Genomic DNA, 27,613 nt, shown 5'->3' with positions numbered 1-27,613 from the left:
TTCCTCTTACTATTGCTGTATGCACATAGATTCTTTTTTTATTCAGTGTTTTATAGTTCATCACTTTCATTATTCTTCTTGATGTTCAAATCGTCACAAATTTAGCCAGCAGTAGTCTCTTCTTGTTAAAAAAAAGATATATAATTTATATACATGAAAATTTGCATATCTTACATATCCTGGTGTTACAGGATTACTTTGTACTTTCTTGACCCCAGAGATAGAATCAGCTATTTTTTTTTTCAAGAAGCCCTGGATCCTGCAATGGTGAATTGTATTTAGAGTCTACAATCTGATTGCCATTTAGATATAATTTATTTTGAGCCCCTTTCAGCAGAGAGCTAGGTAATATATTTTAAAAAACTCATTAGGTTCATACTGATTGATCGAATTCAAATATCCAGTATCACAGGGTTCTCCCCTGCTTTTCCTCATTCCATAGTATTATTTTCTCCCCATAATTTCAATGTTTACTTATTTCCTTTATCCTATAAATACAAAAACAGTTTCAGAATTATGTTACTAATACTGTTCCTAATAACAAGCCTACTATGTAAGCTATCTTTGCAGTTCTTTTTATTTTAAGAATATATTCTACTAAAATGTAGTCAGTGTTCAAATGTTAAACAGTTCAACAGTTACTTGAATTATTTTTGCTTCTCTGTTATCCCTTTGATAATATAATCAGAATCATTTGTTTCAGCTTCTATTTGTACTGTCTTTGTGTTTTGACTAACACTTCATACTATAGACAGCATTCTGATTATGATGATAACTTTGAGAAGTAGTTTACAACCACCTGGTAAAGGTAGCAGAGTTGATATTAATAGCATCTCGTCAGATATAGTTTCTATTTTAAGTGAGTAAGGAGTGGTCAGGTTTGAGTCATTAAAGCAACTCAGAGTTTGAGTATTATTGTGCATGATGATGCACTTCATTGCTTTTCAAACAAAAGTGATTACTTTCACAAAATTTCTTTGTAAACCTAGGATAGGATAAACTGACATCTTGGAAGTTCAGAGATGAAATGATAAATCTTTCTAGAAAGATAAATGTTTCTTTTCGTAGAAGGTGCAGAAATTCAGATTGTGATTATTATTATTATCATCATTAACATGTCTCTGTAACGTTAAACCCTGTGTGAGTCAAGATTGTTTTATAAATTGAAATTGGAATATGTGATTAACTGGATAATTGAGCAGCTTAGTAGTATATGGTATAGAAGGAGAACAAAACTCCAAGAAAGCTACCTGGCTTATTATCAAGGCACAGTGTACAAGCCTAAGCCCAGCTAAGGGTCTCCCTAAGCAATGAGCCTAATCTAAGTAAAATGATATTAGATGTCCAAACCATGGCTTTGCACCTACCATTTTTATGATTATGGTCCTGTTAATAGGATCCTTAACCTATACCATTCTCTGAAGAAGAATGGCAAAGCCCGTGGAGACCAGAAATCTTTGGAAATGATCATTAAGTATAGTGGCTAAAACAATATTACAGCTAATTATACTATATTGCAGTAGTCATTGGTGGGGTGATTTGTTTTAAACTCCAACATTGTACCAACAAATTATGATTGACCCAACAAATACCAACTCCAGTCAGAACTTGTGGAACAAGCTTTAAACATGATCTTTGGTACTAACTACAATTCATAATTTGCTAGTCTGTTGTATTCCTATTTATTTTTCAATTATGAAGGAAAATGGATTAGTATAAATAAGGTATTTCAAAGTACAGATTGGAAAATGAAGCTGCTGTTGAAATTCCTTTGTTTTTGAATCTTGAGTAAATTATTTTAAAAACTCAGGCTTTACTAAGCACAAAATAAATTAAGCCTGTTTCATCAACATTTAGGTAGTATTTCGTTGTAATATTACTCAGTGTTCTGAAATGTGTGCTAAAAATTATATTCTGAATGACGGCAATTTAAATAGTGTACAATTTTCATTGAATTCATTTTCACAAATAGTCTGCATTTTAGCCAAGTACATGAAATTCCTTTTTGTGAAAATTATAGTTAAGGAAAAAATATTTATTTGTTGAAACTTGAGGCATGATGAAAGCGAATTGGTTTACTATTTACAAAATATATGCGGTCTTCTGAAACAGCAGTTATATTTGCACCAGGCCACATACGTTTTGGAAAAGCAATTTAAAAGCACTTTCATGTATATTTGAATTCATTCACTCTTAAGATTTTAGAGAAGACCTTGCTCTTTATAATAATCATGTAAGTTGGGGCTTCTTATCCCTGCTTTATAGAGGATATAATTGATTTTAGAGAACTGAGCAACTTAAGCTAGTAAGAGAAATGAGTCTAAGACGTGACAACATAGTTGAATTAGGGGAACAAAACAAATGTGGGTGAACAGTGTGTATGAAGAAAATTCTCGAAACATGAATATGATTTGAATATGAATATTTTCTTATTGGTTTTTACAGAGATTGATAGCTTTATAAATTCTGGTTATATATCTCTACAGTTGATCCTACTGAAGTCTCTACTTAATCCAATAAACTTACAATTTTTAAAAACTGCATTCCAGAAACAACAAATATGAATTTTTAAGACTTTTTCAATCTCATGAATTCTCTTGTGTGTTTAGTACATTCATAAATAGATATCTATGCTAATTTTATGGAAAAAGAAGATGTAGAAATAGCTAATTGTCTCAGAGCTAAAATAAGAAAAAGATTAATTCTAGTGAGGTCTTTGATATTCTGTACAGCCTTTAAAGTAGCCCTGCTTGAACAGAAAGTCTTAATGATTTCTTCTAGTGTGACTAGTTTAGTGGTAGTAATAAATTGTTTACATTTAATCCAGTGACGTTTTCTTTGATTTGGAAGATGAACTTATTAATGCATTTGGTATATATGCAGAAAAATGATTGAGTACTAAAACTGGGTCAATACAGTGTTTAATTTTGCCCAAAGTGGACTTTTCAGAAAGATTAATAATTTATTATTTTAAAAGTTCAGTTATTTAATTTAATTTTATCTCCCTTTTAAAAATATTTTATAGGTGAGTGTAGGTTGGGTACAGAGAAGTAAAAAAAAAAAAAAAAAAAGAAGTGTTCTTGTCCACAACATTGTGATTAAAAAGAGTCAAAGACTATAAAGAGTTTTGAAAAATTGGCTATGGATGGTTTTGCTGAAATTTACGTTAAATGAAACAACCAATTCAAATGAAACATTTTGAAATTTGGCCTAACATTTTCATGCTGTAGCTTTCCCCTCTTTTAGCTGATAGTTGAAGCTTTTTGGTGCTTACTTGTTGACAATTCATGGTGCTAATACTCAACAAGATCGTGAGTTTGTGTATGCTACTTTCTCAGTAATGCTTTTCCCTCCTCAATTTTGCTGTTTGTGGAAAATCCAGTAGCTTGTTTTACAACACACCATTTGAATTATATGTAAAAAGTAAATCTATTTGTAGTTATAAATAGCACCTTTCACTTGGAATATCTTACTTAGAATACTTAGCAAATAGACTGTTACATTTGCTATTATTTGTTTTTGTTTTTTCAGTGTACCCGTGTGATGTGGACACCACCTCTTCGTGAAAGCTTCTCATATCCATTCCTTGTACTTCAGATGTTGCTCGTGACTCATATTCTCAGGTAACTTCAGCTTATGCTTAGTTTTTTTTTTTTTTTTTCATTAAATTACTTAACCTAGGATTTATTAAGCTTCTATAATAAAAAGGCACTGTAATAACATAATTAACTGAGATGATCTTGTTTCCAGGTTGAATTAGTAAAGACAATTTAAGAGTATAACCAACATTTTTAGTTCTGACAACATTTCCTCCATCTGCCTTCTAGTCTTCCTTTTTCTTAGCAGTCTGCAGTGACTGCTAGAGGAATAGCAAATCCGCTTCCAGCTCCTGCTATCCCCAGTTTCCCAAGTTATTTCCTGCCACTGCTGCGACCTCCCAAAAATGGCCAAAAGAGGGGGCACAGCTGATGGTAGTAGAGCGTATTCCATGAAAGCTGGTCCTGTAGAGCAGAGAACAGTTGGCAGAACCTTTGTAATCAGGTACATTAACACATGCAGTTCTTCATTCTACATCTGTTTGGCATCCCTGGGAATCAGAAAGCAGGGATGGAAGGAAACCACCTCAGTAGACTAACAATAGGCAAAGAGAACTCCTGTTAGACATTCAGACTTTGGTTAAGCTCTGCTGTATTCATCTGACCATGAACTGACGGAAGAGACATTCAAGCACAACAGGAGTAGAAAGAGTAGGACCAAGAACAATTCTCTCCACTTTCTGTTGACAAATACTGGATTTAGATAGATGCTGCTTTGGTTTAGGAGGAAGAAAGAAAACAAAATGGGGCCTATGACAAAAATAGAGCAAAGCACAATGAAAATATGAAGATAACTCAGGCTAAGAACTTTTTTCAGAGGTCTGCAGAATTCAGAAGGACCTTATTGAAGTCTATTAGATCAAACCCTTTGGATGATCCAGTTTCCCACTGTGATTATCCCAGCAGGAATAGAGCTGGTTCATGGCTTTTAGTACCTATGTTGTGTCTTCAGACAGACTTTTGATAGAATTTGGGAAAGGTGGCTTCTTTTGCATTAGCTTTTTTAAAGTCTCTGCAACTCTGGCCTGAGTGCTCTGTCCTAAATTCCTCTCTTATTATAGGAATTTAAAGCTTGTTTAGGATTTTCAAAAATGTGAACTCTCTGAGTTCATAACCTTTAGCTCTGCCCCATTGGTTCTGGGACGCCTTGATAGACGTCCCCTTCCCAATATTTCTAGAAGAGTAAGCTCTATAAGAGAGTCTTTTCTTTACTACCACAGATGCTGTTTTTCTACATCCATATTCTTTACCGTGGCTTTTCTCTCTAGTACGGTGTGGATGGTAGACTGCCTATCAGTCTCTAATTTCTGCTTTTCTTCTACCTCTGCTCCTGTCTTGAATCTAGTGAAGGGCAACGCTTTGGTTCTTCTCACTTTCACATAATATTTGAGTAACTGTAGATGGTGCTACTTCATTTGCTGAGCTCTGCTTCCTTTAATTCATCCTGAGGTACACACTTTTAGATGGTTGTGTTCGTTTTCTATTGCTGCTATTAAGAAGTCACCGCAAGATTGAGAAAATCTTCTTGAACAAAAGGGGGAAGAGAGATAAAACAACATAAGGTTCCAGTGGCTGAGAGATTTCAAATGAAGTTGGGAAGTCACTCTGGAGGGTATTCTTATGCGCTGTATGGATATCACTTTTTAGTCTTTGGTGTGGTGGAATGGCTAGAGGGAAATACCTGAAGCTGTCAAACTGCAACCCAGTGACCTTGATTCTTGAAGACGATTGTGAAACTTTGTAGCTTGTGCAGCGTGACTGTGTGATTGTGGAAATCTTGTGGCTCACACTCCCTTGTATGGACAGATAAGTGGAAAAACAGGGACAATAAATTAGATGAAGAATAGGGTGGGATGGAGGGGATGGAAAGTTTTGGGTGTTCTTTTTTGCTTTTATTTTTATTTTGCAGTAAGGAAAAGGTTCAAAAATTGATTCTGGTGATAAATGCACAACTGAATGGTGGTGATGTGAATAATTGATTGTATACTGTGGATGACTGTAAAGTATGTGAATATATCTCAATAAAACTGTATTAAAAAAGTAAATGAACAGTGTGGGGGAGGAGGGGAATGGGATGTTTTGGATGTTCTTTTTTATTTTAATTTTAATTTTATTTTTTTGAATAATGAAAACATTCAAAGATTATGGTGATGAATGCACAACTATATGATGATACTGTGAACAACTGATTGTACACTTTGAATGATTGTATGTTATGTGAATATATCTCAATTAAATTGCATTAAAAAAAGAGAAGTCACCACAAGCTTAGTGGCTTAAAACAACTCATTTACTGTCTTACAGTTCTGGAGGTCAGAAGTCTGACATGGGTATCACTGGGCTCAAATCAAGGTTTGAAAAGGCAGAGTTGCATTCTCTTTAGAGGCTCTAGGGGAGAATTTGTTTCCTTGCCTTTTCCAGCTTCAAGAGGCCGCATGCTTTCCCTGCCTCGTGGCCCTCTTCCATCTCCACAGCCAGCAACAGTGGCTTCAGTCCTTCCCATGTGGAATCACTCAGGCCTTGGCTTCTGCCTTCCTCTTCCACTTTAAAGGAACCTTATAATTACATTGGGCTCACTGGGATCATCTCCCCATCTTGAATTCCACTGATTAACAACCTTAATTCCATGTATAGTCTTAACTCCCCTTTGCCATGTAATGTAGCATCTTTGAGGCCATCATTCCAATTGCTGTTTCTTGGCTTCAGGGGCTGATTTCTTTGGGTTCTTTGTTTTGTTCTCCAGGTGCTTTTGTAGCAAGCTCTTTTTTCTTTACCTCCTCTGTAGCCTCCTAATCATGGTCATCTTCAGCCTCGTCCCCCTCCTCATTTACCCCTGGCTGGTGCAGGAAAGTTTTAGGGGGATTGCCTTCTTCGTAGTCTGCATCCTCATTTTGCTCTGTCTTTATCCTCGTTGGCATCTTCTGTCTCATATTCCTGGCCATCTGAAGCCGAGTCAGCTGCTGCTTTTGCCATGCTGGTTCAGATTCATCGTCAACATCTTGATCTTCTTCACCATCCTCACTGGCACCTTTGTGCATATTGGGGACAAACTTCCTGTCCCTGTCCCTTGGTTGTCATGGCCCCTTTTTGCCTGGTGTGACTAATGCAATGGCTGCTGGGACCTGTTGCCTGGGAGGGTAGTGGTTGCCTTCATTTTGCCTGGGATGGCATGCAGCCTTTTTTGTGGGGCAGCTGCAGTCCATTTTCCCCAGGGAAACCACATTCTTCTTCTATGGAGTTGTGGAAGACTTCTTGTCTTTCTTCTGAAGAATGACAGCTTCATTTCTCTTGGCCATCTACATCTTCTAAGATTTCATCCTTTTTATTGCCTTGGTCTCCATTGGGGGAGGAGCCATTTCCTTTATTTGTCCTTGGTTTCCACCTGCAGGGGCATCTTGTGATGGCAGAGAGAGTTGGTGGGTACACGGCTTGGGTGAGCCAAGAAGTCGACCGCTGGTGACATAGGCTGTGGGCATTGTGAATACTGTTTAAAAACTGGAAACGAATCTATTGCTTATGCTGGTAATCACTTATAAATAAGATTAAAGATACATTTTATTTTATAATTAGTTTTGTCCAAGTTTGAATTTTAAATCCTTTGAAATTCAGTTTGTATAAATCATCAAATACCAGCTCAGTTTGAGCTTTTGATTATTTCCGGGATTATTCCTTCATGTTTCCAATTCTCTTATCTTAGCTCAGATAACCACTTGGTTTCCCTTCACCAGTGGAATTCTTTGTTTACGTTCTTTCCTCTCTCCCCCAGTGCTTTCTCTGCCTAATTGCCAGATTAGTCTTAATCTGGATTTCTGCTCAGAAATCCTTAATGTCTCTTGTTACCATAGAATGAAAATCATGTTCACTATTCAAAAGCAGGAAGAAATGCTTTATTTTAGACAGTGGCTTTCATTTTTGGCTGTGATCTACAGGAAATAAGAAATAACAGTCTACATCATGGCCCAGTATACACATATGCATGTGCATACACACACTGAAACCAAGTGTCATGGAATACAGCCCTTGTTATGCAGGATGCAGTCATAGGTTTTCTATTTCACTCAACTCTGCTCCATTGAAAAAAAATTGCTGGCTTTAATCTAGTAAATTGATTTTTTAATGCAATTTTGTTGAGATATATTCAAATACCAGATAATCATCCACAGTGTGCAATCAATGGTTCACAGTATCATCATAAACTTGTGCATTCATCACCACCATCAATTTTTGAACATTTTCATTACTCCAAAAAAATATATATAAGAATAAAAATAAAAGTAAATTGTAAATTGATTTTGTAACTCATTAGTATGTTACCTGTGGTTTAAAAATACATGATTTAGGGGTAGGAAAGAAAGAGTAGATTTAGAATAGCGGGAGGGCTGTCTTTTGGAGAAGCATTACTTAAGGATGTAGAGAAGGCATTTCATGTGGCACTCCATGCACCAGGTAGGTTTCTCCTAAGGAGTACTTCTGTGCTCTGTTCAAGCTGTGTACCTAGTAAACTCCATGTTACCATGCACATTCTACTTCTCTGAAGACTTTGGGGATGTTTGGGGGATTTGTATTGGTGTTCACAGTTTTAAGTGAAAAATACTTCTTAAAACCTAGCATGGAAGATCAAATTAGCTCATGTTCCTAAAAGTCCCCTAACTCTTAAAGTCAGGCTGGAAGGGAATCCTTTAAAGGTGGCTCCAGAAAGGCCCCCAGTCCTTTGCCTCATCTCCACTTTTCTAAATCCTACCTATTCAAGACCCAACTTTCATCCCTCAGCCTCCGTACTCTCCCTTAGCTGCCCCGCCCTTAGTCTGGAGCCTTACAGTACTTGTCTCTATAATACTTCGCACTTACATTATGTTACTATGTCTTATTTTTTCATGGATGTGCTCTGTCTTACCAACTGATGAATCTGTTGAATACAATATTAACAGTTGTTTGATTATGAATTCACTAAAACTTAGTTTGAAAAAAACCCCACTGGCTATACTGATCTGGCTGTCCTCCTCTCCTTGTCACGCTTTGTGTTTTTACAGTAATAGTAGGTATTTACTTTCCCTGGAAAAATTGTTGTAATTGAGCGTCAGAAGGTGTACTTTCTGTCTCATTGGTTCATTTTATATCCTGTTTATGTTACAACCACATCATGTTTAGAAATTTTAATTTGCAGAAGTTTCAGGCTATACCAGAATGTCTTGTGGTTAAACTACTGGTGTTTATTTTATCTTTTCAAGGACTACAAAACTTTATAGAGGCAGCTTGATTGCACTCTGCATTTCCAATATATTTTTCATGCTTCCTTGGCAGTTTGCTCAGTTTGTACTTCTTACTCAGGTAAGGTGATTGTACTTTTAAACTGATTTAAACTTAATGTATTTGATTATGTGAACTCATATATTATAGAACAAGATGTTATATGATTCTGAGTCCTAAAATGTTTGTAATTAATGCTTTTAAAGAAAGTTCAGGGTAGGGAAATCTGTAAGAATTAATTACTAATAAGTATTAATTATTTACGTGCTCAAATTTGTAAGTGCTTATCTTGTTATTCAGAATTGGCTAGTGTGCTTAAGAGTACTAGTGCTATAAATTTAAGTATTTCTCTGAAATAAACCATAGATAACATTAGATAAAAAGCTCAGTAGTTCATGTTTTATATAACTCTACTACCAACCTGCAGTTTATCTTTCATCTTTCCATGTACTCGCGCCTCCCTTCAAAGAGGAGTTCATAAAGCAAGGTAACTTGTTGAAAAAAGGGAGTAAATTGTGTGCTCATTTTCTCCCCTCTTGCTTGCTGCTTTTTTTTTTCTTTCTTTTTTTGTTATGCTGGCCATAGTGGTGTAAAGCCTTTAAGAGATGCTTTTTAAAGTTCTTCGATATGCCTTGCTTGGGAAGTAGAGTCAGACCTACTCACTATCCTCCTGACTTGGACAAAACACTTAAATTTTCTTGGTTTCAGTATTCTCATGTGAAATAGAGGAACTAAAAGAACCTACAGTATTGGGCTGAAGTTAGGTCAGACCTGGTAATATAGATAGGACTCATGACACAGTACCTGGTACTTAGTAGCAAGGTGTCAGTAAAGCCAGCTGCCTTTATTATTATTTTTAAAATATAAGTGCTGTTTGTACTTTCTTCTTCCTTTGATCTTATCTTTTTAGTCTTTTTTGTCTTCTTTAGTTGGGTGGTATTTTACAGTTACTGGTTTAAAATGTCTCTGAGGGCCTCTCCTAAGATTCTTAGGTGAAAAGGGAGAGTTCTGTTGCTTCCAGCTGGTGCGGGTGACCTGTTATTTTGTTGTGTTGTGTTGGGGGTAGGGGTAGGGCAAGGCTCAGGCCTCTCTTGGGGGGCTTAATGTTGAAAAGCAGTGACACACCCTTCCCTGTTATCAGTTACCCTTATTCAGTGAAGTGTGATTCCCATGCATAGTTCCCATGAGTAACCCTGGGTATAGGGAAACCTTGTTTTTCTTACTTATGGGAAAATTTGTTGTGGATTGCTTGGAGATATGAAAAATATACCAAAAAAAAACACCCAAAATCCAAGAACATGATGAATGACCTTAAGTTTTATTTAAATATTCAGCTGTTTTGCAATCTGTTTGTAGTTTGCTTGTGTGGTAGGAGAAACATGGAATTTAATTTTAATTGCTTTCTCCATCAGGAAGGGTGGAGAGGCATTGTTTGACCTAATACCTCTATATTTATACGTTATCTCATTTAATCAATTCATTTAATTCACTTCAGTACTGTTAGATTTATTTCCAGATACCTACACAATTTTCTTCAAAATTGAAAACAAATTAAAAAATACCATTGTACTGAAAATACTCCTCCTGATTTGAAATCTGAGAAATTTGATTATGACCAGTGTCTGAATATATATCTGTGTTAATGAAAAAGAACAATAATGGAAATACTTGTAAAGAGTGACTAACAGTCAGAAATTAATACATTTTTACTCACATGTGCATTACATAATTATTTTCAAGTTAAATGTATCTTCTTAATTATGTGTTAATTGTTCATGTTATAATTAAGCTTTTATATTTTTCAATGGGGCAAGACACTTTATAATTGTACATGTTGACAATAGAGTCAACCTGACATTAAATGAGTGTTGTTTTGGAGAATCCACAAAGTAAATAATTCTCATGGTTATTTGAGAGAGCCATGTATGGAAGAGAAACCAACCAATATTTTCTGGATTAATGTATTGACCATATTCAACAATAAGTTGAACTAAGAACTAAGAACCTACTTTCTGTATAAATATTTATCAGTTTGAAGCAACAGTAAAGATAATCTTTTCTTCATTCTACAGCTGTTTTATTTATATATACTTTTTATTTTTAACTTAATTTCTTTTTAAATTTCAGATTGCATCATTGTTTGCAGTATATGTTGTGGGGTATATTGATATATGCAAGTTACAGAAGATCATTTATATGCACATGGTAATGGTTTTTTGTTTTGTTTTCCATTTAGTTTGCTGTTTAAACAAACTTATGATTAGTAGTTGATTGGTTGTGTCGAGATTCCTCAACTGAAACAAGTTTCTTTCAACCACTAATATAATCAACAGACCCTATTTTAAATAGGCCACCTATTTAAATTTTAATGGCATTTTATGTGATTTGGAGCTGTACATTGACTTTATATAGTGTCAGTAAAAGACATAATTGTTGAAAGAGAAAAACGGAGTGGTGTATTATCCACGCGCCTTCTGTTGGAGCTAAACGGAACGCTCGCTTGCTGAGCACTGACTGTCCAGGCACGTGGGATTCGCCAGTGAGTAGAACCGCAGTGATGCCAGTGCCCGGGGAGCTCACACTGAGGTGGAGTGGGGGGAGGCAGGAAGACAGAGCAGCAGTGATGGGCACAGAACATGAGACCGCCATGTGGTACACGTTAGAACGTAGTCAGTACTATACAAATAAGAAAAGGGGAGGTCAGGGTCAGGCGGATCAGGGGTGCGGGTGTTGTGGGGTGGGAGATATGAGGTATTAAGGGAGGTGGTCAGGGTGGGCCTTATTGAGAGGGGGTTAGTCAAGTGCATATCTCGGAGAAGAATGTTCTAGGTTCATGGAGCAGCTAGAGCAAAAGCCCTTAAGGCTGGTGGGTTGGTGTAGTGTTTTCCCTTTAAAACATTTGACTTCTCTTTATAATTCTTTTTTTTGTAATTTTAATTTTTTCCCTATAATCTTTCTTATAATATGCCATTATTTTATTCTGTAATGCTTGGGGTGTATCCTTTTGGATATCTGTAAGGTATAGGAAAGTTAAGAATAAATACAAAATGAACAACCATGAGCCCACCCTCTAGCTTATAAAGACTTATCATTCCTTTCTTGTGTGCGCTGAACACATCCCCTCACTCCTCGAGGTAAATTAACTTGCTTTTCTTTATAACTTCACCTCATCTAAATTCCTAAATTATATATATATATATATATATATGTATTAAATATTACCATTGTTTGTAAGCTCTAGAAAAATGGCATTATTTTATGGGACATGTTTTCACTCAGGTCTCTGAAGATTGGTATATTACTAGAGTTCAGGCATTTTCATTGCTTTAGATTTTCTATTGTATAAATAAAGAATTTGTTTATCCATTTTCTTGTCAAAGGGCATTTAGATTATTTCTGGTTTTTTCTTTTATGAGTAATGCTTTACATTCTTACACATATCTCCTGGGCTGATATATTAAGAGTTTCTCTGGGGTATTTGCCTAGTAGTAGAGTTGCTGGGTACTGAATTCTGCATTGTTCAGCATCATACTTTTATACCAACTTGTTTTTCTAAAATGGCAGGAGCACTTCAAACAGCAATATGTAATAATTCATGCTATTTTATGTCGTTTTTCATTTTAACAATATGGTGAGTGTAAAATGGTATCTCGTGACCTTTATTTACATTTCTCTGGTTCTTAGTAGAACTGAGCCCCTTTTGGTTTGTTTATGGGCCCTTCATGTTTCCTTTTTTGTGACATGCTTTTTCATGTCTTTTTCCTATTTTTTCTCTTGTGTTGTCTTTTAAAAAAGTGAGTTGTAGTTCTTCATATATTCTAGATACTGATGCTTTGACTGTCAGTATCATAAATATCTTACTGCAGTTTATGATTTGCTTTTCACTTTATTTACAGTGTCTTTTGATGAAAAGAAGTTACTAATATTAATATATTAAACTTCATAAAACTCATCCTGTGTGTATACTTTTCTAATTTCCAGCAATCTTGTTAAGCTCTCTTATTCTAAAAATTTATCTGTAGATACTCTGGGTTTTCTAGATATTAACTTAATCTCTGCGTAGTAGTAATTTTGTTTCTTTTCGATACTTGTACTCCTTTCCCAGGTCAATTTAATGTCTTGGCTAGGACCTCTAGAAAGGATTGTTCGTAATAATAATAATGAGCATTTTAAAGAGATTGTGTTGTATTGCTATAGATATTTTTGCAGGTCTTTGTTAAAGAAGATTCCCTTTTATTCCTAGTTTATGAAGAGGTTTTTTGGAAATTTTTCTTTTCTTTTTTATTTTGAAAATAATATCTTAAACTTAGCAAATTTGCAAGTATCATAGAATGAGCTTTTTTCCCTGAAGCATTTAGGGTAAGTTGTTCACTTGTTGTAATCTCACTCCTAAATAGTTTGTATTTCCTGTAATCAAGGATATTCTCTCACATAACTGCAATAAACCTTCAAAATCAGGAAATTAACATCAATACAATGCTACCGTCTAGTCCTCTGACCTTCAGATTTCATTCATTATCTCAAAAATGGGCTTTAAAGCAAAAAGAACCAGCTCAGAATCAGATTTTGTGGGTGTTGTCATTTGTTTGTCTCCTTTACTCTGGAAGCACTTAGTCTTTCCTTGACTTTCAAACCCTTGACATTTTTGAAGATCACAGGCCGGTTATTTTGTAGTGTGTCCCTCAGCTTGTGTTTGTGACATTTCCATGTGATCAAATTCAAGTTACATATCTTCGACAGAAATAACACAAAAGTAATTGGAAATCTTTTCATTGCCTCCTAGCAGGTAGAGTGTGATTTCTGTTTGTTCCTTTAATGATTATAACTTTGGTCACTTCATTTGAAATGGCGTCTCTAGGGTTCTCTATGGTAGAGTTACTCTTTACTTTTGTAATTAATAAGTATTTTATGGGGAGATACGTTGAGACATTCTTCATAAAAATTCTATCTGTCTTTCTATCTATCTGTCTGTCTAACTATTTAATCTCTATGGACTCATGTCTTTTATCTCATTTTATTTCAGTATAATCCATTATTTTCATTGTTTATTTTGGTGCTTGAATTGTTCCAAATTTGGCCAGCTACTTCAAGCTGGATTCTGTGTCCTTTTACCATGTCCTCTTCATGCTTTGAGATTTTAAAAAGAAATTAATAAATGCTGACTTTCATCAAATGCTTTTCTGCATCTGTACAGGTGATCTTGTGTTTTTTTCCTCTCTTCAGTCTGTTACTGGGGAGCATTACATTACTTAATTGATTTTTTAACAGTAATAAGCCTTGTTTTTCTGGGCTAACACAATTTTTATACATTGCTGGATTCAATTTGATTTTATTTTGTTAGGAATTTTGCATCTCTGGTCATGAAGGGAACAGTAATTATCCTTTATTCCACTTGACTCATTATCATATCAGATTTTACTCTAGCCTCATAGATTTAATTGGAGAGTGTTCCTACTTTTTCTGTTCTGTGGTAGATTATGTTTAAGATTAGAAGGAAAAGACTATTCCCTGAAAGTTCAGTAGAACTTGCCTGTAAAATTGTATGGGCCTGTTGTTTTCTTTGTGGAAGTATTTTAAATTACTGATCCAAATTATTTTATGATAATAGGACTATGCAGACTTGTTTTCTTGAGTCATTTTTAGTCATTGTTATTTTGCTAGGAATTTTCTATTTCCTCTAAATTTTAAAATCCATCCACAAAGTTGTTCACAGCATCATTTCTTTTAGTTACTTTTTTAAAAAAAATTCAGTTCCATTGAAATATATTCACACACCCTACAGTCATCCACAGTGCATGATCAGCTGTCTATAGCACCACCACACAGCTGTGCACTCATCACCAAAATCAACCCCAACATTCTCACCACTCCAAAACATAAAATAAAATAAAATAAAATAAAATAAAATAAGATTAAAAAGAATAAAAATACAGGTAAAGAAGAACACACAAAACATTCCCCCCACCCCATAGCTCATTCACTTTCTGCTCCCACCCCTCTACTTACCTGTCCACACACAGGACAAAGGGAGTGTGAGCCACAAGGTCCTCACAACTGCACAGTTGTACCGTGCAAGCTACACAGCCATACAATCGTCTTCAAAAATCAAGGCCACTGGTTTGCAGCTCAATAGCCCCAGGTACTTCCCTCCAGCCACTCCAATACACCAAAAATGGCTATCTATATAATGCATAAAAGTAGCCTCCAGAATGATCTCTCGACTCCATTTGAAATCTCTCAGCCACTGAAACCTTATTTTACTTCATTTCTCTTCCCTCTTTTGGTCAAGAAGACTTTCTCAATCCTATGATGCCCATCCTGGGAGTCATATCCTGTGTTGCTAGGGAGATTTTTACCCCTGGGAATCATGTCCCATGTAGCGGGGGAGGGCAGTGAGTTCATCTGCCAAGTCTTAGGGAGAGAGGCCACATCTGAGCAACAAAAGAGTTTCTCTGGGGGTGACTCCTAGGCACAGTTATAAGTAGACTTAGCCTCTCCTTTGCAGTAACAAGCTCACAAGGCAAGCCCCAAGATAGAGGGCTTGGCCCTCCAAACCAGCAGTCCCCAGTGCCTGTGAAAACGTCAGTAATTCCCCAGGTGGGGAAGTCCAATAGCTACACATTTTCCACCAGTCCCTCCAAGGGGCTCCACAAACACACCTCTATGCTCTGCCCAAACCACGCTGGGCCCTGGGATGTACGGGGGCTTCACACCAACCTGCGCAAACCAACCAGATCCCACTACCCATTCAAAGCTCCATGTATCTATGGTGCTCAAGTAAACCAGCTGTACAAGCCAAACCATCTGGTGTGCTACAAAAAACATAGACCCTGCACCAGACAAACACGTCCTCCCTTGGTCTCACACAAAATCTGAAGTTTTAAAACACAGTCAACATTGTCCCCCAACCTCCAGTCTGTTCACAGCATCATTTTTAAAGAAAAGATACAGATACTAAAAACGTGTCTCTAATAATCTCTCCTTCATTTTGTACTTTCTAAGTCCTCAGCTTCCTTAGTTTATTTGCAGATTTTCTTCAAATTTAAATTCATCGGTGTTTTTGGGCAGGTGCTGAGGTTATGGCGATGATAAAAACAAAGAAAAATTCCTTCCCTCATTTACCTTACACTAAAATGGGCTAAAAATTACGCTAAAAATTCCCCCTCATTTACCTTACACTTCAGTGTATGTAGACAGAAATACATAAAGTAGTAAAATAAAAAGTACGTTAGATGATAGTAAGTATTAAGGAAAATAAAGCAGATGGGGATAGGATTTGCTGAGTAGGTAGGGGAGGTTGCAATTTAAAATAGAATGAGGAGGGCAGGCCTCACTGAGAAGGTGTCATTGGAATAAAGAGATGCGGGAGTTCAGGGGCCAAGCCATTAGGGTACAGGGAACCACAGGGAACAGCAGGCACAGATGCTCTGGGGGGTACCCGTGTGTTCTGGGAGCCTCAAGGTGTGGCTGGAATGGAGTGAGAGGGGAAAGAGTAACATGAAATGAGGTCCCAGAGGTTAGTGGGGACCTACCTGTAGGGCCCTGTGGGCCTTTGGGAGGCCATTGCTTTTCCTTGAAGTGAGGATAAAATCCCTTGGAGGGTTTGAGCAGAGGAGTGACTGGGATCTGGCTGCTGGGTTGGGAATAGACTAATGGTGGCCTAAGGAGGGGACAGGAAGGCTAGTGAGGAGGCTCCTGCTAACTAGGGGAGAAAGAGGGAGAGGAGAAAGGGGAAGGGAAGGAGAGAGGGGGAAGAGCAAGGGATACAGAGGAGGGTAGAGAGGGGGAAGGAAGGAGAGAAAGAGAAGGCAGAGGGAGGAATGGGGAGAGGAGAGTAGAGAGGGGAGGGAGGGGAGGTTCAGTTACTCACCCATTTAGTAAAATTTAAAAGCTGATGTGAGAATAATATAACATGACGAAATAAGTTCATTCCAGGAATGCAAGATGATATTGACTTGAGGAATTCTATCAATATACTTCATCATATTAGTAGGTTAAAAAAATCAGCAACGCAATCATTTCCATTTATGCTATGAAGGCATTTAATAAAAGTCAACATCTATTCCTGATTGTTAAGACTTTAATAAAATAAAAAGATATTTTATTGATATTTGTAAATACACACACACACACACACACACACACACACACACTTCTCAAACCAAAAGCTAACATCACACAAATTGATGAATAGAATTATTCTCATTAGTGTTAGAAACATGAACTATGTCTATTGTCACTGTTACTTTAAAATTTTGTAGAAATATTACTAATATAATGGATTCAAAAAAGTAAAAGTTTCAAAAATAGAAAAGGAAGTTATAAAAGCATCATTGTTTGCAAGTGATATAATTTTTAATACCTGAAAACCCCAAATTAATGAACTGAAAACTATTAGAAATAATGAAAGAATAGATTCATTTATACACACTTAAATAACTTTTCTATATAAACAATAGTTAGAAAATATGAAAAAATTACTGATACAATAGCAACAGAACTAATAGACTTTGGAATAAACTTAAGAAATATAGAAGATATATATGAAGAAACCTTTGCGTCTCTACTAATGTATGTAAAAGAATACTTAAAGAGTGAAAATAGCATGTTTTATTTTTATGCTTAAAGATTCAATATTGTACATATGTAATTTCATAAACATAATGTATTGTACCTTATAGGTGTAATGTAATTATAATTAAAATGTCAGGTTTTTTTGAAATTTGACCAAACTGATTCTAAAATTAATATGGAAATTTGTATATATCAAAATTAGAATTTTTAGAAGAAAATATGAATCACTTTAAACTTTTCTAATCATGGAGCTAAATTCCAAAGACTTAAAGGAAAAGAATGACATTTGACTAACATAAAAATAATAATCATAATGTAGAAATAAAACAGGAACAAATATAAATAATAAACTGAAAGAAGTAAACAATTTGCTTGACAAGCAACTATGTTCTGTATCAGATAAAGAACTATAAGGAAAAATAACCACACTGATTAAAAAAATTGGCAGTGGACAAAAAATTGGCAATGGAACAACCAATTTACATTCATATAAACATGCAAAACAATACAGGAAAGAGCAAATTCAAGTACAAGTGCTGAATCTCACTGACTATTGAGAAAGAATAGAGAAGAAAAGAATGAGGTAACATTGGTCTCCTGCTGGATTGGCAGATACTTAAAAGAATAATACAGAGTGTGAGCAAGAGTATGTATCAGCTGAACTTCTCATGCTCTTAGAGTAAATTGGTACAACCTTTTTATAGGACAATTTGTCAATATTTTTCAAATTTTAAAATGCATTTATCCTTTGATCCATCACTTCCACTTCTAGAAATTTATTCCATAAATGTGTTGGCAATGTACATAATAAGGATGTTTTTACCATAGCAGTGTTTCTATTAGGGAAAAAAAAAACAAGACAAAACTGGAGCCCATTTTAGTGTCCAGCCATAGGCAGAAGACTGGTTAAATAAATTATAGCGAGAGTGGAATACTTTCTTCACTTATTATTATTAAACAGAATGTGTTAGATTGGCTTGGGCTGGTATGGAATGCTTTCTTAGACATTATTAAGAGTGAAAGCAAGAAATAATATACTTCATGTGGAAGTTTCCATTTGTGGTTTTTTTAAAAATATGAAACTAGAATTTGTACATGTTGTTATCTGGAAGGATGCATAGGAAATTGTTGATCATGATTATCTCGGGGGGTTTGAGGTGGGTATAGAAAGTGAGCTCAGTTTTATTTTATATTTCCTTTCAAACTTTGAATTTTGTTTTATCATGGACATGTGTAATTTTGTTAATAAAGACCAGTGCTTTTTTGTTTGTTTTTTAAATGTGCATTAATTGTATTTTTCTTGGACTTTTCCAGATTTCTCTTGCACTTTGCTTTGTTTTGATGTTTGGAAACTCAATGTTATTAACTTCTTATTATGCTTCCTCTTTGGTAATTATTTGGGTAAGTACTCTTTAAGGACATGGCTATTTTTGAAAGGAAAGACTTACATCACTGGTGTAGAATTCCCAAGGAACTTTCTGCATTTGCATGTGATAGAGTATGCAAGTGCTCCTTCCCCAATTGGGGAAAAAAACAACCGTAAGTTAAAATGGACTCACACTGGACTTGGCCTCGCAGCACCAATCTGCCCTACCTTTCTCTTTCCTCATCTTTTCTGTGTTCTACATGTTGGTCCATTTTTGAAATGTTTCCATGTGCTCTTTCTCTCTTTTTTATCCTTATCTCTTTTCAGTTCTTATTCTCTTTCTGCCCCCTCTCTAAGCCTCCTTTGCTCCCTCTGACATCCTATAGTAGTCAATTCATTCTGCTGTAATCAGAGGTTTCAGACAGTGATTATTTAGTTTTCTCCCCCTTGCCTTTGCATGGTTTAAGTCAGGTATTATTCTGTGTTTTGCTAAGTCCCTAGCGAGACCAGATTTAGATTATGGGAAGACTGGCTTACAGAATTAAAACAAATGGTGAAAGGTTATCTAACTCCTTCTCCCACTTTTGGCAAAGAATGACTTTCTAAATAAGAAAAGTCTTTCTAAATTTAAATATATCTGGAGATGGTTATGTCTTTTTTTGATGGGTTTCAGCATTACAATGTTTTGCAAACCTAAGGGGACAGAAATTATTCTGTATATCAAAAGTGCTGCATGTGCTTTAGTATAGGCTGTTTCCTGAAGACAAAAGCATTCTGTATTGTCTTAATCAAAATGTATTCTCCTGCTTGATTGATCATTTAAGTTACTCAGATCATTTTTACTTTCTTTATTTCCAGAACCCCCATTAACTCATTTGGAACATCCTATTTTTTTTTTTGTTCCATTTTACAAATAGTATTTGTTTAATAACCCATTTCCCAAAAATATGCCACCTGCGAAGATATTTATTGCCATCATTGCCATTTTCACCAAAGGGGAAATTGTACTTGTCTAGGACTCATTATAATATTTCTGGAAGATGAAGGTGACATTCAAAAAGATGTTTCCAGGAAGTATAGTCCAATTAGATTGGTTACCACATTTTATTTTGTTACACAATCTGAAAATTTACTAAAATTAGATAATAATTCCAAAACTGAGTATTGTTTTCTAAGATATGACCTGATCTCAAGACTAAGTAACACTTAGAAAGTAAGCATCATTTTGAAAGGTTTTTTTTGAGATGATATGTTAATTGAGTTTTTTATAAAATGGTTATTTTATTCTCTTTATAGAGTCTCACTTCCTGGTATAGTAGAAATGTAGCTACTCTGCACTAGAAGTGTAATTTTTATGGCACACCTCTCCCCTTCCCAATCTGGGCCACCACCTTCTTTAGATTGTGTGACTGGAGTGCATTTAGTCACAGAAATTAACAGCATGTGGTGATACTGTGTTTCCAACCAAAAAAAAAAAAAAAGTCATTAGCTGACTTCTGTGCTATGGGGTTAATGAGTACATTTCTTGAAATCAGTGAACTCTGTTTGAACCGGGGAATGTGATGATGAACTTGGTCTGTATTTTATATACCTGGGTGGGGGAGCACTGCTGTTACCCAAGAGGAAGTGCATGGCTTTTGGTAGCTGTCTACAGGGAAGCCATTGAATTGAATGTTTCATATGTTTTTCTAAGTATATTTTGTAGGAAATTTCTCTTCAGTTCATTTTAGCTTCTGTAGTGTATTAGGCATACTGCTACTGCTATACTCTTTCCACCTAGGTGTGCTTAAGTATGAATTAAGAATGTTTATGTGTATTTCATTTATTTTGGTGTATAAAATAAATGATATCAATAGTTACAGTGTATAGCATGTTTATGCATATTTACTATAAACACACATTTGCACATATTTATTTATAGTTACTGTTTTGAAACCTGAATTTTATCACATTTTGTGTTCTCAGATGTTCAGAAACATCTGAAAATACTTAATTTGGGTTCAACTATTTATCTTTTGATTGCTTTACCATATTTTTTACAAGTTTGAACTAGTTTTGGATCCCTATAGTTCATACACTTTGGGAGTCTCTGTACCTGGAGAGACTTAAGATTTGACAGAGAAGTATTTTGTTGCTCTATTAAAAATCTCTTGTAGTTTTATTGTAAGAGTTAACAATTATTAGCCTAAGGAAAATCTTATGCCTAGATGATGGCTGTCTAAAACTCTGATATTATTATATATAACTCTTGGTTCTTAGGTAAATCAGATATGTAAAATTAGTCATAGAAGTTTATGATCGGTGATTCTGTTCAACTTTTCAAAGATCACTAACTGACCTAATCTGCTTTGGGTATAATAGAGCTGTTTCTCAAAATCAGTGTAAATAGGAATTATCACATGGCGATGCCACATGGAAAATTGACAGTGTGCAGAATTTCAGATTCTTGAGAGTCCTATTATTCAGAAGTATTTTTTGATGCTTGAATTTATGTCTATAAGCATTAACTGTATATTATGTTATTTTCTCTACACAGGGTGTGCTGGCACTGAAACCACATTTCCTGAAAATGAATGTGTCTGAACCTAGTTTATGGGTAAGAATCAATCTTTTCAATGCGTAACTTTTTCCTTCTCTAAAATATACCAGTGGTTGTATGTTTTACTTTTAAGGAAATGATCTCTGTAATACAGGGGGTCTAACAGTTTTATAACATATTAAGGCTCAATTTTAATGTGTCATATTGCCGTTTTCATGAAGCAAGGGAAGATTAATATTGGGTAGGTAAAGAATTCAGTTTCCTTTATTTATTACCCATGTTTCAGAACAGTGCATGCGTGGATAAGAAACTGTTAGTGAATGGGGAATTTAACTGCAATTGCTATATAAATCTACAAAATCTATTAATTTGACAATACTATTGCATATATATATTTTCATTTTTAGTTATTGCCCCTTAATTTTTGAACTATACTCTTTATTTTAAATTAAGATGTATTTTTACATTTTCTCTGGGTATAGAGATTTTTTTTCATGCTTGATTAAAGCATTTATTTTTTTCTTTTTAGGTGTATGGAATGGCTATAGGAAATATCAAATTATTTTTGTTTTGTTTAATTTTTCTTTTGTAGGTTATCCAGGGATGTTTTTGGTTATTTGGAACTGTCATACTCAAATATTTGACATCTAAAATCTTTGGCATTGCAGATGATGTGAGTGCGTTTTTTGCTTATACTTCAGTGACTTGATAAAAAATCAACAGGCTATTATTTAAATCAAATTCCAGGATGAAGTCTGCCCACTTATTATTTTATCTATTTACTATAAAATAAAGCAAACAAGATGGTGTATATTCTATTCTCCAAATCTAATTTCTTGACACAGTTCTATTTTATTGATTCTTCTATATCACAAGGATTTTAAAATTTTAAAGCAAGAAGAATACTTAAGCTCACATTTTAAGGTCCATACAGCCATTTTTTCTCTGGTTTCTTTATAATCCACATTTGTAATAAATAAAGATACCATATTCAGAGCCTCTTAAACTGTAAATCATAGTATAGATTCATTCTCTTTTTTTTCCAGATTTCCGGCAGTTCTCATAAAAGGTTTATTTGTAAGGCTTTATAAGCAATAGGAATATCAAAAGAGCTTCAGTATTTTCCAACTTAATCCATTTGGTTTTATTTAGAAAAAACTTTTTTCCCTTCTTAGAAGGTGAGTAGAAGAAAAAATAAAATAAGAAGAATTCTGATTTGTAGTTTTAAGAATTCTTCCTACCCATGATGGTTTGCCTATTGTATTTTAGTGTTTTTATGACAGCATCCCAAGTCAGAAGGCTGTCGAAGACTTAAAGGACAAAGCAAAACAATAACTAACATGGAAAGAGTAAACAACATATCTTGCTTATAATTCATTTTTGTTGGCTATCTTTTAAAAAAAAAAAGATTTTTTTTTTAAGAGTATAAAACTCTAGTCTAAAATGCATTTATTTATTCAACCATTCACTGCGTGCCTGCTCTGTGCTTGGCAGTGGAATGCATGCTGGAGATACAAAGCTCAGCAAGACATGGGAACAATTCCTAGCAATTACAGTACAGTGCGACGAATTAGGATAAAACTTGAGTACAGAGTGCTGCAGGAATCCACAGGGAAGGCTTCAGGAGGTAACCGTTAAGATGAGAGCTTGAAAGGGAATATACATCAGCCAGGATGTGAGTGAGCAGGAAGAAAAGTGAAGAGCCCAAGTCCCAGATTTATGGAATCTACCTCTTCACCAGAGGAAGGCAAATGAGTTAAGGAATGGATTCAGATTAAAGTGACCATTGTCATTTCTATCACAGCCTTATTTTGTACCAGAGCCATAAAAAGTACTGTAGACACAGTTACTCTCAAATTAGAAATAATTTAGTTGTAACTTTAATAGTTCTAGAATTCTGTAATATTGATCAAGGATGTCTGTTAAGGTTGCCCAGTTCTTGAGAAGCATTTTCCATGTATCCTTTTCTATTAGGAAAATTTCTTAGTATATTCCTAATTTCCCATCCCTGTTCTTTTCAGCCCTCCTCTTGGTATAAGCCTAATGAGCTGGAAACTATGCATAAAGTCTTTCCAATTTGCAAATTTTATCTGACTATCAGCAGTGAATTCTGGGGGCTTTAACAGCCTCCACTTGGAAAACACCTTGCTTTTTCAACAGAATGTAGCATTTAAAGTCATGGGCTCTGGTGTTAAGTCTGAAAAGTTGTAATTGCCATTTTTTACCTGTGAGATTTTCAGGCAATTTACTTAAATAAAAAGCACTCACACAGTGTGGCATGGGGTTAGTACTCAGTAAACAATGGCTGCTGTATCATCATTGCTGTTTATTGTCATAAGAGGATGTTGAATTTGTCACATGCCTTTTCTCCATCTATTGAGACAATCGTAAGTTTTTTTTTACTTGGTCTGTTAATATGGTGTATTACATTAATTTATTTTTAGATATTAAGTCAACCTTGCATTCCTGGGATAAATTCCAATTGGTCAAGTTTTGTCATCCTTCTTATATGTTGCTGAATTTGGTTTCCTAATATATTGTTAGACATTTTTTGTACCTGTGTGCATATGGAATATTGGTTTGTAATTTTTTTTCTTGTGATGTCTTTTCCTGGTTTGGTTGTCAGGATAATACTGGCCTCAAAGAATGAGTTAGGATCTGTTTGCATACAATTGGTGTTTTTTCTTCTTTAAATATTTGATAAAATTCACCGATAAAGCTATCTGGTCTTAGGCTTTTCTGTGTGGGAATATTTTTAATTGTTAATCAACACCTTTGTTTCTTTTTTCTTCTTGAGATAGTTTTGGCAATTTGTGTCTTTCTAGGAATTCGTCTACTTTATCTAAGTTGTCTAATTTGTTGGCATAAAATCCATAATATTACCTTATCATCCTTTTAATTTTTCTTGGGTTATTAGTGATACATCCTTCTTTCATTACTGTTCTTTGCAATTTTTGTCTTCTCTCTCTGTCTCTCTCTCTCTCTTTCTCTTTTTATGACCATCTAGCTTAACACTTAATTTCTTTGATCTTTTCAAAGAGCATTTTTAGTTTCACTGATTTTCTCTATTATCTTTCTGTTTTGCATGTCGTTGATTCATCTCTACTCTATTGATTCTTTCTGCTTCTTTGCATTAATTTGCTATTGTTTTTATAGTTCTTAAGGTGAAATCTTAGATTACTCTCATGAGACTTTTCTAGAATAGGTGTTTAAAGCTATACATTTCCCTCTCAACACTGTTTTAGCTGCATTTCATCAGTTTTTGTTATGTTTTGTTTTTGTTCTCACTTAGTTCAAAATAATTTCTGATTCCCCTGTGATTTCTTTTTTGACACATGGTTTATTCAGATGTACGTTATTTAATTTCCAAATATTTGGGGATTCGCCTGATTTCTCTCTGTTTTTTTCATTTCTAATTTTGATTCCATTGTGTTTGGAGAACATACTCAAGTATTTTTAAATTTATTGAGAACATTTTATGGCATAGCATATTGTCTGTCCTGAAGAGTGTTCCTTGTGTGTTTGGGGAAAAAGATGCCTTCTACTCTGTGGAGTGTTCTTTAAATGTCAGTTAGTTGAGTTGGTTGACTGTGTTTTTCCTGTCTTCTGTTTCCTTGCTGAATTTGTCTAGTTGTTAACAGTTATTGAGAGTGAGCTATTAAAACCTCTGTAATTGTTGAATTGTTTATTTCTCTTTTCAATTCTTTCAGTTTTTGCTTCATGTCTTAGGGGCTCCGTGGTTAGGTGCAAACATTTATAATTATTACATCTTCCTGATAAATCTGCCGTTTATCATTATGAATTTCCCTCTTTGCCTCTAATAGTATTTCTTGCCTTAAAAAGTCTACTTTGTCTGATATTGATACATTTACCAAAGCTTTTATAGTTACTGTCTGCATGGCATATATTTTTCTATCCTTTTACTTTCAATTTATTTATTATTGAATCTAAGCTGTCTCTTGTGCACAATATATATTTAGAGCTTACTTATTTATCTATTCTGACAATATCTGCCATTTGACTGGAGTGTAGTCCATTCGTATTTAATGTAGTTACGATAAATGGGTGGAGTTACGGTTGCCATTTGCTATTTTTTCCACTGCATCTCATGGTTGTGTGTGTGTGTTGCATGTGTGTTTATTCCTCTGTTCCTCCTTTCTGCCTTCTTTTGTGTTAAAAATATATTTTGTTTTGGTTTACCATTTTAATTCCTGTGTTGATTTTTTAACTACATGATTTTTAGTTTCTTTATGGTTGCCCTAAGTTTACAATATTACTTTAACTTAGCACAATTGGTTTCAGGGTAATCCTGAAATGTTACATCTTGTAAAAAAATTAAGAGAAAAAAGAAAAATTGTTTATATTGTCTTTCATATGTACCCACGTATTTACCATTTTTACTGCTCTTCAGTTCTTCCTGTGTATTTAAGTTGCTGTCTGGTATCATTCCCTTTAAAATTGAAAGATTTCCTTTAGTAAGTCTTGTAAGGCATGTCTGATATCAATGGATTCTCCCAGGCTTTGTTTCTCTGGGATTGTCTTTGTTTTCCCTTCATTTCTTTTTTAATTAAATTCAGTTTTATTGAGATATATTCACATACCATACTCCCTTCATTTAAAAAAAAATTTTTATTGAGATTGTTCACAAAGCATACAATTATCCAAAGATCCAACGTGCACAGTCAATTGCCCATGGTACCATCATACAGCTGTGTGTCCATCACCACAGTTAATTTTTTTTCCCAATTTTTAGAGCATTTTCATTACTCCAGAAAAGAAATAAAGACAAAAAAGAAAACTCGGTTCCTCTCCTACCCCTAAGCACCCCCCTCCATTATTGACTCATAGTATTGGTATTGGTATAGTACATTTGTTACTGTTGATGAAAGAATGTTAAGATACTGTTAACTGTAATACATAGTTTGTAATGGGTATGTTTTTTCCCTATGTACACCTCTATTATTAGCTTCTAGTTATAGTGTCATACATTTGTTCTAGTTCATGAAAGAGATTTCTAATATTTGTACAGTTAATCATGGAAATTGTCCACCACAAGACTCACTGTTTTATACATTTCATCTTTTAACCTCCAGCTTTCCTTCTGGTGACATACGTGACTCTAAGCTTCCCCTTTCCACCACATTCACACGTCATTCAGCACTGTTAGTTGTTCTCACAGTAACGTGTTACCATCACCTCTGTCCACTTTCAAACACTTATTAGGTTCAACCTAGTTGAACATTCTGCCCATAATAAGAATTGCTCCCCATTCTTTAGCCTCATTCTATATCCTGGTAACTTATATTTCATGTCTATGTGTTTACATATTTTAATTTAGTTCATATTAGTGAGACCATGCAATATTTGTCCTTATATGTCTGACTTATTTCACTCAGTGTAATGCCCTCAAGGTTTCTTCATCAGCCCGTTTTTTTTAAGACGGTTTTGTTCACCCACCATACTTTCTGTCCTAAGTAAACAATCAGTGGTTCCTTGTATAGTTACATATTTATGTATTCACCACCATCACCACTGTCTATATAAGAACATCTCCATTTCTTCCACAAAGAAGGAGGAAGAGTCAAAGAAGGTAGAGAGACAAAAGAAAAAGAAAAAAGAAAGAGGAAAAAAAAACATGACAGCTAAAAAGCAATGAAAGGAAAGATAGAATTAAACTAAAATAGAATAAAAGAGTCAGACTACATCACCAATGCCACAAGTCCCATACCCCTCCCTTATGACCCCCTCTTATAGGCATTTAGCTTTGGTATCTTGCCTTTTTTACATTAAAGGAAGCATAATACAAAGTTTCTGTTAATCAACAGAATACCACCCTATTTTTAACACCTTGCAAAGTTGACATTCATTTGTTCTCCCTCATGTAAAAACATATTCGTATATTTTATCACAATTGTTGAGCACTCTAGGTTTCACTGAGTTATAAAGTCCCAGTCTTTATCTTTCCTCTTTATTTCTCTTGTCCCACATGCTCCTAACCTTCCTCTTTCAACCATACTCACAGTCATCTTTGTTCAGTGTACTTACATTGCTGTGTTACCATCACCCAAAATTGTGTTCCAAACATCTCACTCCTGTCTTTTCCTATTTGTCTGTAGTGCTCTCTTTAGTATTTCTTGTAGCACAGGTATCTTGTTCACAAATTCTCTCATTGTTTTTCGGAGAATATTTTAAACTCTCCCTCATATTTGAAGGACAGTTTTGCTGGATATAGGATTCTTGGTTGTTGGTTTTTCTCTTTCAGTATCTTAAATATATCACCCCACTTCCTTC

At 34.9% G+C, this 27,613-nt stretch overlaps 1 protein-coding gene across 1 annotated transcript in view; it reads left to right on the top strand.

Annotated features, from left to right (window-relative positions):
* DPY19L1 (dpy-19 like C-mannosyltransferase 1) overlaps positions 1 to 27,613 on the top strand; it is a 116,806-nt gene that overhangs the window by 55,681 nt on the left and 33,512 nt on the right. Inside the window, exons 8-13 of the mRNA XM_037837059.1 lie at positions 3,532 to 3,623; positions 8,825 to 8,924; positions 10,971 to 11,048; positions 18,732 to 18,818; positions 21,320 to 21,379; positions 21,915 to 21,995. Of these exons, the coding sequence (XP_037692987.1) occupies positions 3,532 to 3,623; positions 8,825 to 8,924; positions 10,971 to 11,048; positions 18,732 to 18,818; positions 21,320 to 21,379; positions 21,915 to 21,995 (498 nt within the window). The remainder of the gene's footprint in view (positions 1 to 3,531; positions 3,624 to 8,824; positions 8,925 to 10,970; positions 11,049 to 18,731; positions 18,819 to 21,319; positions 21,380 to 21,914; positions 21,996 to 27,613) is intronic.

Source organism: Choloepus didactylus, chromosome 5 (genome assembly GCF_015220235.1).
Source record: "Choloepus didactylus isolate mChoDid1 chromosome 5, mChoDid1.pri, whole genome shotgun sequence".
NCBI lineage: Eukaryota > Metazoa > Chordata > Mammalia > Pilosa > Megalonychidae > Choloepus > Choloepus didactylus.
Note: the sequence above shows the minus strand (reverse complement) of the source record. Positions and strands in the feature narration are given on the sequence as shown.